The sequence below is a fragment of the Scleropages formosus genome, chromosome 24, assembly GCF_900964775.1.
Source record: "Scleropages formosus chromosome 24, fSclFor1.1, whole genome shotgun sequence".
NCBI lineage: Eukaryota > Metazoa > Chordata > Actinopteri > Osteoglossiformes > Osteoglossidae > Scleropages > Scleropages formosus.
The window spans coordinates 4,243,148-4,257,180 of record NC_041829.1 but is presented as its reverse complement, the minus strand read 5'-3'; the positions used below and the strand labels follow the sequence as shown (position 1 = coordinate 4,257,180).

The 14,033-nt window shown below is 42.6% G+C and overlaps 1 protein-coding gene across 1 annotated transcript in view; it reads right to left on the bottom strand.

The window, feature by feature from the left end:
• The window catches only part of zdhhc17 (zDHHC palmitoyltransferase 17), a 35,601-nt gene that overhangs the window by 3,635 nt on the left and 17,933 nt on the right, over nt 1-14,033 (bottom strand). Inside the window, exons 8-15 of the mRNA XM_018756096.1 lie at nt 12,113-12,238; nt 9,578-9,720; nt 9,054-9,154; nt 3,825-3,949; nt 2,988-3,050; nt 2,729-2,822; nt 1,472-1,555; nt 1,124-1,281 (exon numbers count right to left, since the gene is read on the bottom strand). Of these exons, the coding sequence (XP_018611612.1) occupies nt 1,124-1,281; nt 1,472-1,555; nt 2,729-2,822; nt 2,988-3,050; nt 3,825-3,949; nt 9,054-9,154; nt 9,578-9,720; nt 12,113-12,238 (894 nt within the window). The remainder of the gene's footprint in view (nt 1-1,123; nt 1,282-1,471; nt 1,556-2,728; nt 2,823-2,987; nt 3,051-3,824; nt 3,950-9,053; nt 9,155-9,577; nt 9,721-12,112; nt 12,239-14,033) is intronic.

Sequence of the window (14,033 nt, the reverse complement as noted above, 5' to 3'; positions counted from 1 at the left end):
AGTCCGTCGCAAGGCACCCCAAGCGGGACTCGAACCCCAGACTCACCGGAGAGCAGGACTGCGGTCCAACCCACTGCGCCACCGCGCCCCCATTTCCGTACCAGTTGTTGACAATAAAACACATCCTTAAAAAATAAGAGTGCAGAACCACCTACGTTCGTCTCACTTCTACACTGTTTATGGTTCATGCCTGGTGTTCCTGAGGGTTGGTGATCAATAACAAGAGGACAAACACTGAACATGTTTGTGAGATCAAATGGTCAACAACGGTAGGTTAACAAAAATATTAAAACCCTTACAAAATATTTTTTTTTCTAGCTATACCCAAGACTTTAAAATTAGAATCAAACTTCATAAATCCTGAAAGCAAACTACAGCAACACATACAAAAATATTGCGTAAGAACAAGATTTACAAATCTACCATGTAACTAAACTGATAGACATCTACTGTGCATCGTGAAGCTTTTATTGATTTCGTAGATACACAAAGCTGAAAGTGGCAGAAAACTAACAAACACTGGACAGACTCATGGGATGAAATGGGACTGAAAAAGAGCTTGTAGAGATGTTTTAAAAGTAATTTTTAACTATAATGTTGTTTTAAGAAAATAGAAAGTAGTGTTGCAGAGCATTTTTTTAATTATTTTAGCTTTATCTGAAGTGTTTACAGAACCTGACCGGCAAGCTAACAGCATGTCTGTATTACTAAGCTTTTATTGATAGTGATAAAAGTGTCCATGGATTAACAAGAAAATTGAGTTAGGAACACATTTATGATCGCAACTGTTTTCAAGGTGAAGAGCCCGTGTATACGACACAGTAATGAGTGTAAGTAAATTTAAAAGTACAAGGGTTTTTGAGTTTCATAAAAGGAACTACCACATATAAGTGGCAAATGTTATTTAAGTTTCAAAATTACAAAACTTCTGTAAGTCAGAATTTAGGCATTCCACTGATCTACAGAATTATTAAAGTTTGTATGAAGTACATGTGTAAAGAATATCCTTACACTTTTTTTTCTACAACATAAAAATGGAGAGTTCCACCATCACCTTGTGTTTATGTTCAGTGAGTAATAAGTTAGAAGTAAGTCCAGTTGATGACTCAGTTGGGCAACTGACCTGGTACATCTGGCACATGATGAGCACGGCGACCCACGTGAAGTGGAAGATGCTGTTGAGGAACATCCAGAACATCCAGGGCGAACACGTGGCTATCTGCGTGATGTACGTCCAGAGTCCATCCTTGGTGTAAGTTGTGGCACAATGGATCCTCCAGTCTGGGTACAAGGTGACACACTTGTCAAAATCATCAAGGGAGGACTACAGGAACAGAGTGCCCCAACCTTGAGTAACTGGACACCTTGGGGGTGTGGAATACACGACAAAGAAAGGAAGAAAATGGCACTCTACTGTACATCTCCTATATGTAGGAAACGCTGGTGGAAAATGCAAACAGTCTTAACTTACAGCAGATGCAGCCATAGATCATCCAGCATATCATGCAGAGCAGGAAGAACAAATATCCTATGAAGTAGCGATGATTCCCACTTCCTGTAATTTGCAAAATAGAGAGAATGGAGTTGTATCTCATCCACAAGCGCTCGTCACAGCTATTCACTGAGGGACAGAGCAAGTGGAAGAGCAGGGGCACATTCGGCAGGCCCCTTGTAACTACATGGAGAGCAGCAGGTGGCGTAGTGGTTAGACCTGCTACCTTAAACTCAAAGGATCAAAGTTCCCCCTCCTGCTCCAGAACCCTTGAGCACAGTCCTTGTCCTGAATCAAAATTATCCAGCGGTATAAATAGGTAAATCAGCGTATGTAATTTAACATTATAAGTTGCTTTGGAAAGAAGCATCAGCTAAACGAATAAATAACTATATTAATGCGAAGCTAAGTTATCAGAAGAACTTTTTTTTCTTTTTGCATCTTACATATAATTACCTATAGTATGATGTCACTTTAACAGCAAACAAAACTTAGACACATACACAGATTTACACAGAAGTTTTCCATGAACACTGGTTATAAACAAAGACTGAGTAAAATACTATTTTAAAAAAAAAAGAATCAGTAAAGTATCGTAAATGGAACAGTGTTTTTTCTCCTTCTCTTCAACTCAGTTTATTCAAAACCCCACCTCGACCAACAGACACCTCCTGAAACACTGCTGTCGGTTTCTCTCTGCCAGCGGTGACACTGGAGTAAAACAACAGGGCACCTTTTACCCTCATGGTACAAGCCACCATGCCGAATATAATTTCTCCAGTGCTCTGCAGCAGGGCTCAGGTGGTGCCGAGCATGCTGGGTTTCTACTCTTCCTTGTCTCTTAAGTGTTTTATTTACTTTATAGAGCCTGGAGATCATTTCTGAGTGGAGCCCTTGAAGAGAAGGCCGTGTGCACCCATCCTCCACACCCATTCCCTCACATCACCTGTCTTTGAGGAACTGGGAGCGCAGAGATTGCGCATGGACGCCCAGGCCTTTTACTCATCCCCACGGTGCAGACACTAACACAGTTCTGTGTTGATCAAATCACTCCAGCCATTTGACCTCTTGCCCATGTGGAAATAGATTATGGGAGGGAGGTATTCTTAAACCGTGCCATGTGCTGCTGTTTAAACCTGTAATTCGAGAGTTATGATTAAACTTTTTTTTTTCCCCCACCCAGGGAAAACAACTTTGGTTCTTGCCACCTAAGTTTACTGTGGATGACACACATACCCACGCAGTTGCCCACCCATGGACAGTGGTGGTCAAACTTGGCAATGCAGCGGTTGCATACGGCGCAGTGTTTGGACCTCACAGGCTTCCGTATCTACGGCACAAATTACACAATGCGGCTTTAGTACTCGGTACCGTTATAATACTTTTCTGATTCACTTTTGTCTGTTAAATAGAAAATCACTGATATTTCTGTGCTTTAATTTCAGAAATAATAAGCCGGGGACAATAAAATTTGTTTTAAAATAGACTTCCTTACCAAACATGTGCTGCAGAAGATGCTGAGGTCAAGATTTCCTGTTTCTGCCAGTTCAACTATTGTCTGTAAAGAGAAAGAAGAGGAGCGGTGAGGCAGATTACTGTCACAGACCTGTGGGGAAACTGCATTAAAAAACCTTATATTAAGGTAACACACATACATAAACAAATAAATGCACTAATGGCGACTAACCATATTCAAAATAAATACTTTACTGATACTCTAATTTAAAACCAGTTACATTGCGGAGCATCGACAGGCTGGGAGCTACCCACCAATTGTTTCCATGGCAACAAAGAAAAAAGTTTTTGCTGGGCATCAAAGCAAAGAGCGGCTCTAACCATTCCGGTGACCAGGGTGGGACGCATACGTCCCTTAACACGCATTACTGAACAACGAGACTATTCTGCGCTTACAAATAAAGGGCATTAAGGAGTGAAACACATGAACATGGCCCTCCTGAAATAGATTTCTATAAGTAGTGCGACCAGAAGATTATTTTACTGTTCCAAACTTCAAATTAAAAGATGCTGGCAAAACAAAGGGCTGCAGTGATTGCTGAGGAGGCCAGATGGAAATCAGAAGGTGACTAATTTCACAAACCCATCAGCTGACCTCCAACAGCGAACAAAAACGGTGCCTCTCACCCTGACAGCAGTTGAGTCAAGAGAGGCTTTGTCATTTCAACCAGGTACAACAGTACATCAAGTGCACGTGCGCAAGACTTGTGCAAACAGTGCAAGACGTTACAACAATTACTAAAACAGGACAATAGTTCCAGTGTCAGTCCAGTCCCTGAATACTGAGGAATCTGTCCTGAGCACACTGTGACTTTACCTTTTTCTTCTGTTCCTCAGAAGCTTTGATGATCCCAGGGTCCGATTTCCAGGACTTGCCAAAGTTGTAAAACAGGGCTACGCTGTTAAGCAGGAAGGGGATATGGATGGTGACCAGCGGGAGATGTGTGGCGAGTTAAGGACTATACGTTTGCTTTGAAAGAGGATAAGAAAGACAGGAAATAGAAAAGAGGCATCACAAAAACCTCTGGAGAAGTAAATATCTCCCACACATCTTCAGCACAGCGTGCCTACGTCAAAGAGCCGTGCCACAGGGAAGCCGCACGTCTCACAGGCAACACAAATATCTCCTAAAACGGAAAGGATTTACACTAATGCATTTAGGCTTTCTTATAGTAACACACTGATTTTACCCACTTACACAGCTGGGTAACAAACCATCAATTCAAGGTAAGGATCTTGATCAGGTGAGGGCACTACAGCGGAAGGTAGGCCTTCGGGCGTAAGGCAGTAGCTCTAACCGCTACGCCACTTGCTGCCCCTTATCTGCTCTACGTAAAGTAGAGAACAAAACGTTGTGGAGTGTGATGCAGATGCAGGGGGAACGTTCAGACCGCCCGTCATCTCTTTCCCAGCTTGTCGAAGAACTGAAGCCCACGTAGGGAAGTCTTTTTCCCTCGGGCGTCATAAACCCCGAGGGTGCGTTGGATTGCAACCTCTGCCGCCGGCTCCGTGCCCGAGTGTGACTTCACCCACAGCTTGACCGCAGAGATCTCTCTGGACCTCTCCCTAGAGGTTACCAAACACCCTCGCATGACACAAAACCGGTGGCATGTTTAGATTACAAAATATACACACCGCATGTTTCCCGGCTCAGTTCCGGCCTTAATGGAAACGGTGACATCACTGAGGCACACATTAAAGATGATGCATATTTCAAGACTGAAATGTTATGTAAATCCCACTGTCACTTGAATGTCTGCGGAGTAACTTCCAGATGTTCCGGGAGGCACAGCAACAAGAGGAAACCCTTACTGATACAAAATACACAAGGTTCTCGTGTTACAAACATCAGAGCGACAAATATTAGACGACACTAAAATTTCATTGGGAATTAATCGCTTTTAATCGCATTTTCTCCGCTGTTGTATTTTTAGCATTTCTGTTAGATGCAAAAATGACCTGAGTTTCTACATCCAACCATAAGCACACAGTAAAATGCGCTCCCACAGAACAGAAATGGGAACGTGGACTCTCCCTCATTCAACTCGCTTCCACGGTGTTTACTGCTCAAATCTGGCGTTCGTGGGCACCGGTAATCAACAACAAGATGGGTAACCCTGCACATGTTTATGGGATCAATCAGCCAACAACTGGCATTAATGGGGTTTGGGATAACAATGCAAAATTATTTTCAGTTATTTTAAATTAGTTTCAATTTTAATGACGTCTGAAGCAAATACAAAATAATAAAAGTGTTAAACTCATATTTAATGGCATTCCACTCCATCCCTGCCTCGTACCAATTGTTTCCAGGACAGGGCAATGAAAAGAGGTGACCGATAGTGGACGATGGAAGTGTTTTTTTTTTAATAGATTATAGCTTAGTCTGAGGGTTTTTCCAGAACCAACTCATTAATAAGTGAAGGGACGCATGTTTTAACCAGTTTTCTTTGATTGCGACTTTGTCATAAAAGTGACTTTGGAGTTACAAACAAATCAAGTTAGAGAGAGACTTCAAATCCCAAACTGTGTGCAGAAGTTGAGGAACAAGAGCGAAGAAATACAAAGTGCTTCCACTGTCCTTGTAGGCGATCGCCCATTTCTTTGCAACGTGATGATCCTTCACGAAGAAAAACTCTAATGGGGAACATACTGGCATCACCTGAACCTCAAGTCCCATTTATGAACCTGTGCTCACGTTTGCAATTCCCAACAAAAAAAGTGAATGGCCAGTGACACGAAAGTTTTATCACACAGGGTTGCACGTAATGGGCTCAGAAAAGTTTACATTTTATTGGGACACCTTGTTTAGAACATTACTTGAATTGAAGCCTATTCTATAACAGCAATCAACCGCTGAAGATACAAACTGACTCAAAACCGTGCAGCGAATATTTATGGTAAATAACTAAGGAGGGGGGGGGGGGGTGTCGAAAGACAAGATAAAGGGTGAAAAACAGGCAGTGTGCAGTTACACAGTTAACTTTCAGATTTACTGGCCCTTACAGCAGCATTAGGCAGAATCCTGAAACAAACCATATTGCCGAAGAAACAGAACACTTGAGATAAAATTCACAAAGACTCAAACATTACAGTCTTGATACAAACCAAGTGCTAGGGTTCAAGCTGCTCAGCGATGACTCAGTCCATCTTGCGAACTCTCAACCTCACAGTTTGGTTGCGCAATGGTCAGATTACAACCACTTACTTAGACAAAGATGATTCAAAGATATTAATGACGGGAAGGAATATGGGAAACTGTTGGTGTCCAACATGGGGTGGGAAATATCAAACATCACCTTCTTTAAATGCTCATTTCACTGTTTTAACTGAACCTTCCTGACATTTTTACTGTCCCGTTAGATCCACTGTTTTCCAAATGACCAGAATGACAAATCCCGTTGATGCTACAGACAGCTCCAAGTAGGGTTTGACCGCTAGGATTTACAGAAGAGCGAATGGCCTTTCCTAGAGGTTACCCTAGCATGTAGAACGCCATTACAGGTAGTCTTCAACTTAGGACATTTGTAAATTATGACAACTCCACCGTACTGCCACGAGTCACCATATCTCTTATTGTTTGGGTCTCATGCAGTGGTTTCTGTCTAGCAGTAATTGAATTTTGTTTACAAAACGTTTCCCTTGAAGCTATTTTTTATTTTAAATGTCTGGCAAGCGAAAAAATGAATTTTCTGCTGGAGATGAAAAGAAGCGGAAGACAAATTTACAAATGAAAGTGAAAATGCAACATATTTTTTATATGTCCTTATGATTCACTTAATACAGTATTAGGTTATTTTCGACTGAAGAAAAAAGCAACCTTCCCGATCATAAGTTTTGGACAATTTTTACTTTGTTTTGTCCCAACTTACCACAACCACTTTTACACACCAGGTTATTCCAATGACAGTGGCTGAGGTTCAGGGCCAGGCTGTCAAGGGAAGAGCCGTCAGATGATCTCGAATTGTCTGAGCGATGTCTGCAGTGGTGGACCAGAACATCGGGATAATTTGCCTTTTTCTTTGCAGCTGCTTCAGTCAAGGAGTCGGTCTGGTTGAGGACACAGGAACTGAGTGATGTGGGTCAACTCTGCACTGAGCTGTTGAACATGTTCTTCTACGAAGGTTCACACATCACCAGGAAGGCTCGAAGATGCCACAAGTTCAAAATGATTCAAAATGATATAAAATACGACTGAATTCAAGCCATACCACCAGCATCTCCTACACACAGTGGTCCTTCGGAGTACCTGCATGTCAAATTGAGACCTTTCATATTCTAGTACCCTTCCTGAACCTCAGATGGTACACATCCAATGTACATAACACATAGTGCCACAGGAAACAGATTAAAAAGCAGAGTGAACACACACATCCTTGCCTAAAGCAGGTCAAAACACGCCCTGAAAGCAACAGCTAGAGGGAAATATTCCACATAAGCCTCTCCCTGTCAAACAAAAGGAGTCATAGAGGCACTGAAGTGAAGCCTTTAAATAAGAAATAAATAAATGTGTTGGTACTAGCAGGAAAGTGTGGCTCTCAAAAGGCAAGAGGAGTGTAAATGGGGCTATAGTAGCCCATTGGGAGTGTCATAAACTTAAATTTACTCATTTAGAAGATGCTTCTCCAAAGTGACGCATAACTCAGAGTGCATTTATCATCAGTCGAAGAGTCGTATGATAGTCCAAATCACAGTCAGTCTGCTCGATACTACAGTTTTTACCACACATTACATGAGTAGCTGCCTATAGAATTGTGTGCGATAGGAAATACAAAGGGGATCATGACAGATGGTGTGATGAAAAATTATGAACTCCTGGGAGGTCAGGACAGAAGTAGATTGAAAGAGATGCATTCTGAAACTCTTCTTGAATGACTGAAGGAATTCAGCAGTTCTGAGGGCCAGAGCGAGTTTACTGCTCAATGAAAGAGCCATAAGTGAGACCCTACGGACTTTCAATTCGGTACCTCGAGAGTACTTAATTCGTGAGATGCTGTGGAGGCCATGGCTCTACTGCTTTTAGTCCCTGTGGTACACTGAACAAAGCCTAGGAAATTTCTCACTTGTTTTAAATTCATGACTAACTCTGGTTGCCCTCAACCTGCAGACATCAGGCTCATACCTACGTAGTCGCTGTACCATGTCCTCGTACATTTACACCCACCTACCTTCTTAATTGGTCATGCACTGGTAAATGTCGTCCTGCTTGACTTCCTCTGTCACGCCCAGTTTTGAGATCCCTGCAAATTTTCAAAGCAGACCCTGACTTTCTGGAGATTCAAGGGTGTGATATCTGGCTAATGGCTCCAGGGTAAAAATCCACTTCTTTCAGTGGCTTGTACAACAAAAATGGTTGTTCTACCGCATTCTGAAGTAGGCCTTGGAAAGGATTCACAAGCTACCGTGAACTGTATAAATTCCCTTAATCATTGCTGTACAAATGACACCCTTCCATGAAAGAAACAGCTGATACCATTCCTTTTCAGATATTGGGTCCTCAGTAAATACAATGCAATACAATAATCTTACACAACATTCCTCTAGATGGCCTTAAACAGTGTGGAACACAACTAAAATAGGAGAAGGTGTACAGGTTAGAAGCTGTAGGACTCAGACTTGTTTTTGTATCACATACTAAGTTTGTAAAAGGTGGCAGAAAACAGCAAATTCAACAAATAATAAAAGAAATTCAAACCAACAGTAAAATAAAGTGATATAAGAGGATTACTTTTGGATGTATGAATCAGGGTGGTCAATTTTTCTTTTCAAAGTACTGGGTAAGATGAAGAAAACAGATGGTGAAGCTGTAGCCCTTCTGTTTGCTCAGTAGGTTGGACTAGAGAACAGCTTGACTGACATCCCTTTGACCCACTTGCTGAGGATCCAATGGAAGGAAACAGCCAAAAAATAACTATAACGTTACTTCTAGGTTAATAAAAGACCTCTACGTTAGGAGACTCAGGAACACGTGTCAAGATTCATAGCATCAAGACAACGCTCACACCTGCAACAGACCTGGATGGGTGAGGGAGGAGAAAAAGGATATCATTCCAGAACCAGAAGAACCAGGTGATGTACATCCAGAACTTGGTGGCCAGGTAAATGCCCAGGGGGAGGGCGCTGTGCATGGAATGGTCAAAGAAGGACCTGGAGAAGAAGCAAATATAAAACAGAGCTACTGGCACAAACTATACTTTCCTGTAACTCCTAACCATGTTCCATTAGTGACGCCATGGAACAGAAGCTGCATTTACTCAGATTTTACTACAACACAACCCGCGCTATTATACTCTCACTAGCCACTTTACAGGGTACGCCTCGCTACTACCAGATGGGGCCCTATTTTGCTTCAAAAACAGCACGAATTCAGCCGTAAAGTTCAGAACAGATTCTACACGGTTCTTGGTTCACGCTGTTTGACAGTCTCAGTTTTTGTAGGTTTTTGATGACACGTTCATTCTGCTGACATCATATTGGATTGCTCTAAAGAATTAAAATTGCTTTGGAGTTTTTTCCAAGGCAGCATCCATGCTGGGCTCCGGGGGGAGGGGATGAGCAACAGAAACGTACTTTGAGAGGAACTGTACTGCGATCCACACAGCTCCATACATGAGGCCTTTGATGAGCCAGGAGTCGATGTCCAGGTCGGCGATGAAGCCCACCAGCCAGATAACCAGGAAGGGTGTCCCCAGCATCACCTTCTGCCGAAAGTCCTGAGGGGGGGCACACAGAAAGAGGGAGGTGAGGAAATGACTCCCCACAGCAAAGGTAAATGGCAGATAAACACCAACTGAAGTACATCCATTCCTCACATAACGGGGTTAATTTGTTTCATTAGCTGAATTCCTCTTGTGAGCAGGTTTTTTTTTTTAAAAAAAAAAAAAACGGTTTCGGGACAAAAACAAGTCACATAAAAATAATTTAACTACCAAAAAAAAGTCCCCAGTTGTTTTACAAATAGAAATGACAAGATCAAATTTTAAAATATTTGTAACGACAAATATTATTCCTACCTTGTCTTTTTATATCACATTTTCATTCATTCATTCATAACTACTAGTCCAATTCAAGTTCAGAGTCTATCCAGGGAGCATAGGGTGTGCGAAAGAGTACACACTGGACTGAGATATTTTCATGATTTAGCTCATGGATGCTTGATACAAAGAGATAAAATTAATAAGATCACTGCCCGTGTCTTTCTCTCTGCAAAGCACATGGAAATGAGCCTAAGAGGTGCTGTGAAACTCCACTAACAAATGTTCAATTTGCATTTGGTTGAGATTGTCAAAGTGACAGCAAGTATGAACTATGAAGTACATTAATTGGGTTTGAACTGAAAAAATAGATTTACACTACTAACAATTAAACATTATTGGGTTGAGGCTCCAACTGTGCTGTTGCACTGAATTATAATGTTGTTGTATGAAAATAAAAATACAGTTTTATATGCTTTTTTCTTAAGGCATGATAGTGCTTTTTGTTGTACAAAACCCCATTATAATAGTATTAATAGTAAAAACGGTAAAATTTCTCGTGAAATTAGATAAGTAGTACCGAGAGACATTCCCCAGTTTAAAATACAAGGAACCTTTTGATTCACACAGTAAAGTTTAATTAGAAAAGGATGGTTAACACTGCGTTCTTCATAGTGTTCATAACCCAGGAATGTCTCACTGTGAGCACAACAACATCCATCACACTGCTCTGCATCCATTGTGACGACGGTGGCATGAAAAGTGGTGGTGGTACCGGTTCAAACTGTTGCCTTGCACTTGAAGGATCCAGGTTCGAATCCCACCTCCTGCTGTAGCACCCTTGAACAAGGCATTTATCTTGAACTGATAAAGTAAAAATTACCCAGCTGTATAAATGGGTAAATCAATGTAAATCACTCTGGAGGAAAGCAGCAGCTAAATACGTAAATGTGAAACCAGAGCCACTGACTGAAGGATGACTCGTATACATCGTTTCATCCAGCACTGTGGTCCTAAAGTAATGTTAGAGATTCATCATCGAAAAGTCAACAGCAGAAGCACATCTACATGAAGGAGAGACAGAGAAGTACGTGGCTTGGACAGGTCTGAGACTTCCAGAACCAGAGCACGGAACTGTAAACGGAGAACCTGCATCAGGCATGCCAGCACGCTAGCAGTCATCTCCTGGCAAAGTGTCTGCTGCGCCTTCAGCCTCTTATTCCTCACAGACAAAGAAAGTACAGTTTCAGAGGCAGCATGCCAGCAAAACCAGACCAGGGGCTGAGAAATGTGAGGAACACATTCTGTTTGTTTCCACGGGCAACCATCAGAATCATGCACGGCAGAAGTCATACGCCCCCTGCTGAGAACACGCTCCCATGGCCAGCCAAGTGGTATTCCTTGATTTTAATTCTTTCTACTTGCTTAGCTGACAATATTACTGGGGGGGAAAAAAAAAAAAAATACAGCCTACAATTTTATACATGTATTTTATGTATAGGGGTGCGGTGGCGCAGTGGGTTGGACCACAGTCCTGCTCTTCGGTGGGTCTGGGGTTCGAGTCCCGCTTGGGGTGCCTTGCGACGGACTGGCGTCCCGTCCTGGGTGTGTCCCCTCCCCCTCCAGCCTTACGCCCTGAGTTGCCGGGTTAGGCTCCGGTCCCCCGTGACCCCGTATGGGACAAGCGGTTCTGAAAATGTGTGTGTGTGTGTGTGTGTTCATTTTATGTATATTATTTACATTTATTCATTTAGCTGATACTTTTCGACAAAACGACTTACAACATTAAGCTACCTACAATTATTTAGCCATTTATACAGCTGGGTAATTTCACTGGAGCTTTAGGGTAAATACCTTGCTCGAGGGTACTACAGATGGACGTGAGATTCAAACCTGTGACCTATGGGTCCAAAGGCATAACTAAATAACTACAGATATTATGCAGTTCAAGAACAATTTCCCAGTGGTACAATGAAAGGATGTCGCCTGAGATACAGACTGGCAATTTTTGGCTCAATGTCCACATCCCTTCCTGTCACACTGAAGTTTTCATGAAGAAAAATCGCGCTCTAGGGACGATAAGCACGCATTGCGTGGCGTCGTCTGGTTGTTTCTCAGAGCCATCACACACCTTGTCGGCCTTGAGCCTCTTCAGGTAGGAGGGGCTGTCGTAGCCCTTGGCCTGTCGTGCCTCCTGCAGATGGTTGATCATCCAGGCGTTCTTCCTCTGCTTAGCCAGGTCCAGCGCCGTCTCACCCTGGGACAAAAAAACAAAGCATATCCTGACCACCTGTATATACAGGGCTGCATCAGAGTATGTGAACCCTAACGGGGATGGTCATTTTTCTCGTATTACATGTTAAAATTTAAATGTTATATTAAAACAAACTTGATATAAATACATATCAGTGATTATGATCTACACCCCTTATTCTACTGACAGAGTATATTGTACATTTCTTAAATTACATATACTGTACAAAGTGTGTACGTTCCTAACGTGCAACATGTATAAACCATTTCCCTTTTTCGTTCTTGCAGAAGACTGCTGTTACCAGCCTCAGCATTTTAAGGGTTTTAGTTATAGCTCAGCAACTGGAATACTGACAAGGTTAATCTGTACCTCAACGAGGCAGAGATTTCACTGCTGAAAGTTATTAATCACACTGCATTCTGTTGCCTCCTACCGCTCAGTGTTAAATATTTCCCAAACAGACCAGAAATGTGAGCAAAGTGTAAAGGGAACTGAAGTCCTTGGTATGTTTTCACTTCTTGTATTTCTTTCGGGGGGTGCGGTGGTGCAGCAGGTTTGGCCGGATTCTAGTCTCTGGCGGGTCTGGGGTTTGAGTCCCGCATGGGGTGCCTTGTGATGGACTGGCGTCCTGCCCAGGGTGTGTCCTGTCCCCTCCAACCTTGCGCCCTGTGTTGCTGGGTTAGGCTCCGGCTTGCCGCGACCCCGCTCGGAACAAGCAGCTTCAGCCTCTGTCTGTGTGTGTGTGTGTGTGTGTGTGTGTGTGTGTGTGTGTGTGTGTGTGTGTGTCTATTTCTTAAACTTTGTTGTACGGGTGGGCCAACAGGCAGGAGAACAGTTCCCCAGTCATTCTCTAAAGGGCTGCCAGGTGGCGTGGTTAGAGCCGAGGCCTCGCGCCCAAAAGACCTAGGTTTGAATCCCACCACCATCTGTAGTATCCAATGGGTAAATTATTGTAGCTGAAAACTGTATATATATTTCTGTTCACACTGTGCCGGTAACCTGAGCCCTGCTGTGTTTTTTCTTTGTTGAATAAATTTAGTCTCTGTCCTCAGCACATCAAAGAGCAGGACGTTTGCAGTAGAAACACAAATGACTATTTCCAGGAATTGTTTGGCTTGAGAACGAAACCCGAAGCGGCTACGTTGCTGGTGAGACCCCGGATTCCGGCTTGGATACCCCAAGCTGAGCGGCGCACAAGACCAATGGAAGAGCTCGCTGGCGCTCCCAGGAGGGGCTGGCAGCTGTGCGACGAGGGCTTTAATATCAAAATTGTTTCATCTTGGGCTCATCTTGGCATGAAGAGTGTACTGTGAGCACAGCAGGTACCACAGTGAGAAAGGTAAATATGTTCAAATGTGCCAACATTGGAAAATAGTCATTTACAGCCCCAGTTATGACCGGGAAGGAAGCAGTTTACAAACAAGTCGCATTCTTTGAGCTGCGACCCAAGCTTGTTCTGGGAGCTTGTTACGGTTCACTGACTGGAAACAGATAACTGTGGTAAAAGGAAAAGGTTTTGTGGGAAGAAAAGACCGTAGCATAAGAAAAGGTCAATGAGGAAGGGAACAAATGCACGGGGTCCTTGCGCTATAAACCATCAAGTTATGAATTTTCCAAGATACAGACAATTTTCTGTTCTTATTTATTGTTAATTCTGTGATCAGTAACAAGATGACAAAAACTGCTCATTTACAGGACAAATCAGTTAATAATGAGCATTAAATATGAATTTGTAAGGATGACATTTTCATTTTCAGTAATTTTAAATGACTGTCAAGTTTAATGTTGATTAAAGTTT